General features: G+C 51.1%; 1 protein-coding gene across 1 annotated transcript; it reads right to left on the minus strand.

Annotated features, from left to right (window-relative positions):
• Nucleotides 1-1,019: 1,019 nt before the first annotated feature.
• LOC119103964 (uncharacterized) lies at nucleotides 1,020-5,828 on the minus strand. Its single transcript, XM_037227675.1, has 2 exons — nucleotides 5,785-5,828; nucleotides 1,020-1,485 (listed from the first exon to the last, which is right to left on the minus strand). Exons 1-2 carry the CDS (start codon nucleotides 5,805-5,807, stop codon nucleotides 1,035-1,037), a joined length of 474 nt encoding a protein of 157 aa, XP_037083570.1. The 5' UTR covers nucleotides 5,808-5,828; the 3' UTR covers nucleotides 1,020-1,034.
• Between the last annotated feature and the right edge of the window lie 913 nt (nucleotides 5,829-6,741).

Below are 6,741 nucleotides of genomic sequence, written 5' to 3' on the forward strand. Positions count from 1 at the left end.
CTCTCTCTCGCTCTCTCTCTCTCTCTCTCGCTCTCTCTCTCTTCTCTCTCTCTCTCTCTCTCTCTCTCTCTCTCTTCTCTCTCTCTCTCTCTCTCTCTCTTCTCTCTCTCTCTCTCTCTCTCTCTCTCTCTCTCTCTCTCTCTCCTCTCTCTCTCTCTCTCTCTCTCTCTCTCTCTCTCTCTCTCTCTCTCTCTCTCTCTCTCTCTCTCTCTCTCTCTCTACAGATAGCCCTTTCCCTCTGTTGCCCCGCCGCCTCTGCACTCCATCTGCGGAAGGCCAACGGCCCTGGCCGCCCCGCCGCTGAAGTGTGCCAGCGCGCGCTTACTCCACCCGCCAGCAGCGGCCGGCAGCAATGACCGCGGCGCTTTCGCCTCGGACGGCCCGGAGCCCCTGTACATTCCACGAACAAGCAGATGTCCAGAGAAAATGTAGTCCGTTTTTGCTATGCCAGTCATTATGCTGCGGCAAGTACATTATGACGCCGGATAGGCTTGACACACATTCATTTGACCACAAACGAACAAGTTGAGCCTGGTAATGTCGATGTGCAGTGTGTGTGTAGTGCCGGGGGCTGGGGGGGGGGGGGGGGGTGAGGGGTGGAACCAGGCCTGTCAGCCTCAGGCGCTATTTTCCTGGGCAAACGGTGAGACACGCACTCGGTATTGGGCCACGCAGTACGAGTGAGCCGCTGAGGGTGGCGAATTTGTGGGCCATGCATCACTTACGCATCTCCGGAGTCACATTGCTCAGGTCCCGTCATTTCTCACAACCCACATTCCTGACATTGGAGATTGGACACAGCAAGATACAGGTGAGGTATTCGGGTGGGAGGGTAAACATAACAACTGAAATGATTAACGACCAACCAGCATACCACGCGGTCCCTCACCAGTGAGCATTTGTGAACGTCTCGAGCGACAAAGCACGGCACCAGTCAGTCGCTGCGCAACACGCACGCAGCGCCAACCTTCCTTTCCGCAATGACCTGTGGCGCACTCTCACCGGTCAGCGGCCCTGTGGCGCACTCTCACCGGTCAGCTGCCCTGCGGCGCGCACTCACCGGTTAGTGGCCTCCGGCGTGAGCCACTGAGCAGCGTCTGCAGCGTGGAGAGCGCCAGCAGCACGCAGCACATGGTGAAGACGGTGAAGAGCGGACCTTTGACCTTGTTGCGGCAGATCCGCAGCAGTCGCACGCGCCAGCGCATGTCGCTGTGGCGGTGGGCGTGCGGCGCCAGCGAGCCGGTCGCCAGCTGCCTGGCTGCGCACTGACGCCGCGTCTGCGCCGCGTGCCGAGCGATGGGAATCGGGGCCACCGGCTCGCTAACGGGACCCGGCGGTGCGGCCGCCCGTGCCGCGCTGGTGACGGCAGCTTCCGCAGCGGCAGTCTCGATGGCGGCTCCCCGGTGCCGCGCAGCCGTCCGCCAGTGCGGAAACCAGGCAGCGTAGGGAAAATTCCGATGGAAGGGGCAGCGGACATTGCGGTACCTGTCAGGTAATCAGCTAAAGTTAGGATTTTTCGGGCAGATGTTTAGTGACAAATTTTCGGCAGGATTGTTGGACGCGAGATGTTGCGAATGATGCTTATTTTACAATGATCAAAGTCTAGAGAACATTCAAACTTAGGTATCAGGGCCGTGAAAGTTAGTCGAAAACACTGGATGTACGCCATTCTGAGCCCCGGCCTTAGGGCATTTTCCGTGGCAAGAAGAAGGGAACTAACGGGCTGGTGCCAGAGACGACGGTGGATTGTCTGCACGATGCCGCAGGTTCGCAATGATTGTCTCCTCTGAGGTTATGTTGATTTTTAAAGAAACATTTTATGGTGGGTGCCAGTGTTTGCGCTGGGGTTCATGACGCGGAGACCTATCGGTGTTTTTGAGAGGCGTTTGTCTTCATGCGACGTCATGTACGCAACGCTAACCCTTTTTTCATGCGGTACATTCCGTTTCACGCCGGGCCCGATCCAGCACATCGAGATCTCGAAATCCGCTAAACTGATCCTTGGAAGATTTGGTCCGCGAAATGTTGCGCGCCGAACTTTAAAGCAGGACAAAAATTTCGAAAAAAGGACTGCTGAGCACCTAGAATGCACATCTTGCCCTTCCATGTCCTATCTCAACTAAGGTGAGGCCAAATGTAGATATGCAAGCCATTTTGGAGCACCGATGAATGTGCCAGATCCTGAAAGTTAGGACAAAAAAGCATGTATATACACATATATAGTTTTAAATATACACACATATACATACATACAATATATATATATATATATATATATATATATATATATATATATATATATATATATATATAGTTAACATGACAGCCCATCTCACTATGCTACAGCTGGGCATGTTATGCATGTACACGCATAGAGGTTGTTTATTTTCTCCTGTTTCGGAAAAACAGGCAAAATGAGCTCAACTTGGCTGCTAAATACCATCAAAACCAAGCACGTTCTCGATTCCTAGCTTATTTTACGGCTAGCTGACTGGACGATGTAGTCAGATGATGACTGATAACTAATGTAGAATTTGTTATTTGTTACAAACGAGTACAAAAAATTATGTCATTCAAAATATGCCAAGAACGTGATGCACAAGTCTGATAGCTGTCACACACTCAATCGTCAAGGGAAATGACACGTGCGACGTTGGAGGCACGTAAAATTGCTTTCGACAACTTGCGCGTAAAAACTCATCGGCGCATATGGGGCTGCTGCTCTCAGGCTAAGGAACCAAGGCTAATAGGGACCGAGCCTGACTGATCATGGGTACCCTGCGAGGCCCACAAAGAGGCTTGCGTCAACAACTATGAAGTCCTCGGGGCAATTGAAAAAAACCCAAGACGAACGTGGTGGGCTCCTAAACGATCGGTAGTGCCCTGGCAGGCTGACATATAAGGCTCCAGCCAGAGCACAGGACCCTCTGAGCAAAGGGAATTATGCAGGACCATGAACTGATACCCCTGTGCGATCAAAAGTGCCCGGGCAAGTTACAAAAAGAACCCGATAGAAGTGAAAAGTCCCCGCAAATGAGATCACAGGGAAAGGACGCTCGATCAAAGAACAGGGGCCCTGAGCATCGAGTGTCTCTATACCTTACCTCATATGAGCCCTAGCAACAGCACAAGGTCCTCTGAGCAAGTGGAAAGAACCCGAGACTTATATGAACGGCTCCTCAGCAACTGAGTGTACCCTGGCATATGGGACCACGGAACAAGCATATAGAGCCTTTCGGGTGAATGGTGAGAATCGGTGGAAGACCCCTGATCGATCAAGAGCACCCAGGCATGCAAGCACGTAGTGTCTCAACAGCCGCGTTGAGATTATGTACGGAAATGGTAAAATGATAAGAGACCAAGGGTAATGTGAAAGGCTCCATGGCGATCAAATTGACCAGTCAAAGCGACAAAATGGCTCGGGTAGCAGCGTAAGGTCTCCTGGAAAGCATTATGTGTCCCCCAATATCCTTCAATCACCATTCTTTTAATCGGTAAAGACTGACATTTGCCTCCTCATAAACGCTTTACTTTCTTTTGCAACCGTTCTATGTCGCCTGTAGGCTCAAACACGTCCAATTTTGTTGTTTTTTATCATTAGAAAATTGTGTCCATTTGACCAGTTATCGGCCACTTTGAAGCCCGCAGGTCCCCTCTGCATGGTGCATGAGGCATGGTCCGGTTTTCCCCCTCCCCCCCCCCCCCCTCTGTACCTGTCAACGGCTCGAGCAGCCTAATACGTGGGGCCCACCAAGAACATAGGGTCATCCATTCAAGTAAGAAGCACTCAAGGCAGTATGGAGAGCCCGGAGTGATCGAGTGCGCCAGAGCAGGTTAACAGACTGGGCTCCCATCGAGAGCGTAGGGCCTTCCGTTGAAATAGGAAATACCCACAACACGATATGGAGGGCCCCCGAATGGTCGGATTCGTCAGAACAGTTTAACAGATGGCCCCCCCCCCCCCTCAAGAGCGTAGGGCCCTCCACTCAAATAAAAAGCACCCAAACACAATGCAAATGGCCCCCGGAACGATTGAATGTGCACGAGCAGATTATCAAAATGGGCTGGAAAAGAGCATAGGCCCTTCATTCAAATAAAAGTACTCAAAACCCAGTGTCGAGGACCCCCCGAAAGATGGAATGCATGTCAGATGACCCCCCACAGGAGTGTAGGGCCCTAAATTCAAACACCAAGAGCTAATGTACAGGGTCCCCGAACAATCCAGTGCAACTGAGGAGACTAACAAAGGCGCCCCGACAAGTGCGTAAGGTCCTCCATTCAAATAGGAAGCACCCAAGACACAAGGTGAGGTCCTGAACAATCGAGTGTGCCTTAACAGGTTAACAGATGGGGCCCTCGACAAGAGAGTAGGGCGTTCCGTTCAGATGCGAAATACCCACAAGATATAGAGGGCCCCCGAATGATCGAATGCGCCAGAGCAGGTTAACAGATAGGGCCCACATCAGGAGCGCAGGGCCCTTCATTCAAATAGGAGGCACCCAAGACCCCATGTGGAGGTCACCCAGCGATTCAATGTGTCAAAGCAACTCATCAGAAGGGGCCCGACAAGAGCACGAGGCCCTCCATTCAAATAAGAAGTACGTGAGCATATAGGCCCGCAGAAACGGCATAAGCCCCCGGACAGCATAATGAAGCTTAAAATTCACAAATAACGGTTTTCCAGTCATGAAGTTTTGCCTTTGTCCACTCGTAGGCCCATTACTTTCGTTTGCGACTGTTCTCGGTCGTCTGCAAGTCCAAAGACGCCCAATTTTGTTGTTTCGTGTTAAAAAAAACTGCACCTGTTTGGCCGGCCCCTTCGGAGACAATGGGCCCCTTCGGGGTCCAGTGGAGGGCCAAGGCCCCATGGGCCCCTCTAGATCCGCCCCTGCTCGGTGCCATCCAACATTTCGGTCCAAGCCCAATATGTGAACCCTGAGCTGAGCTCAGACGTCAGTAGCCCGACTCAGAGCTGCTGCATCAGCGTTACAAGTGCAACCATGAAGCCAAGAACTGCGGCCCCCATTCCCCGCACGGCTTTGAGTCAAAGCCTTGAGTTATATGGGCGCTTTGTTTGACATCAGGCTGGAGTATTGGGTAAAACTAACCCATGAAGGAACGGCTCTCAATGGAATTTAATAATTACTCCATGCTCACTCCAGCGACTGGGTGTTGCCTTCACTATACTTAAAAGTTCCAATAAATCATACTCTCATCCTTTTTTATACTAGGCTAGTTGCAAAGAAAAAACTTGCTTTTAAATTGCATGCCACACGGCAGAATTGCCTAGAACCCATGCTGCGATCCATGGCACCCCGCGGTAGTGCTTGTCGGTCGTGGACTAAACACTAGGACCTTATGGGTTGGGTAAACCCATGGGTAGCTTATATATAATGGGTAACGGGATAGGGCGTGTACAGATTCTGGGAAAATACGTGTGTGGATGCGGTTGTGAGTGAAATGGTGAAAAATGTCGGGATGATGCCTTAAGAAATGCTGCGTAACGGTGCCATTTGCGCCTCTTCTGCCATAATTATTTCCATTCACAGTACTTCTGCTGTTAGGGTGCAGGAAATCAATTGCCGGCATACTTTCATGGAACTCATTCACATCATAGGACTAATGTGCTTGAATAATGCGTATGAGTGGGTAATGGGTGGCTACATCCGATAAGAAATAGTAGCGAAAGGGCAACGGGCGGGTGAAGCTGATTACAAATGGGCAGCGAATAGATATCGGCACAGTCTCATGGGTGACGGGTAGATTGCGTAAAGGGAACCTTACCCACGGAGACCGCCACTAAGCATCTTCCCTGCACGTTCCGCGCTTCTGGTAGGCATCAGCTGGGTCGGTCTCGCCGGCCGACCCGCGGGGCCGGCCCCATTCCGGCCCGCTGTGGCATGCAGTGCTGACAACGCGCAGGACCGGCCGGACACGCCCCCACGTATGCGCTACAGCAGAGAGGCGTACAGTTGAATGAATGTATGCATGTTTAGGATGCAAAGTTAAGTGTATACTCACGCTGTTTGGGAAATGAAATTTCCATGCTGACACCTCTCTGACCAATTGCTGCAAATGATTCCGACAATATGTGCTAAGACCACAACTAAATGCCTTCGAGTCATTGGTGGGAGCTTGAAGAAGACGTTTGGAACTGTTACGGCTCACCTGGCTACATTAGACACACGTAATTGGAGAAACACTCTGGAGAGAAAGGTATACTGTGCCGATACAGTCACTTCATCAGTGTTATGACAGGGAAATCATCGCAAATCTTTTAAAGATGTCGCTAAAAGAAACATCGCATTTGCAATCTGACTTGGAATGAAGGTTAAAAGCAATGGAAGGAATGCGTGCTGGTGTTTTAAAGGCAATGAAATCCTATAGAGAACTGAGAGATAAATAAGTAATTTTGACTATCTTGGAGTTAATTTTTCTTCCATTTCGTTTTTATCAAAGGTGCACATCAAGATCCTCTTTACACGGCGACACCACTCCGCAAGCAAGATCATCGCCCCGGGAACGGCCCACAGAGCGTATCCGGAAAGCCGGTTACCGATGCCGAGTGGCGGGGGAACGACAATGTGTGTGACGTCTCGGAGCGGCGGGGCCCCGAGGCTAGCACGCTAGCGTTAGCTACGCGCTACGCGCCACGGGGAGCTATCAAATTGTCTAGGATTGCAGCGGCCGGTGTTGATACCGTTCAGGATCGCAGCATCCAGCGTTCATAACATCCAGAAT

The sequence above is a fragment of the Pollicipes pollicipes genome, unplaced genomic scaffold (genome assembly GCF_011947565.3).
Source record: "Pollicipes pollicipes isolate AB1234 unplaced genomic scaffold, Ppol_2.1 Scaffold_5724;HRSCAF=6776_pilon_pilon_pilon, whole genome shotgun sequence".
In the NCBI taxonomy this organism is placed as follows: Eukaryota; Metazoa; Arthropoda; class Thecostraca; order Pollicipedomorpha; family Pollicipedidae; genus Pollicipes; species Pollicipes pollicipes.

What these genes read in the sequence shown, in the direction of transcription:
- LOC119103964 (XM_037227675.1), bottom strand. Translation starts at nt 5,807, where the DNA reads ATGCTTAGTGGCGGTCTCCGTGG. An exon ending in CTTAGTGGCGGTCTCCGTGG is followed by an intron (nt 1,486 to 5,784) that starts GTAAGGTTCCCT and finishes ATTACCTGACAG; the next exon opens with GTACCGCAATGTCCGCTGCC.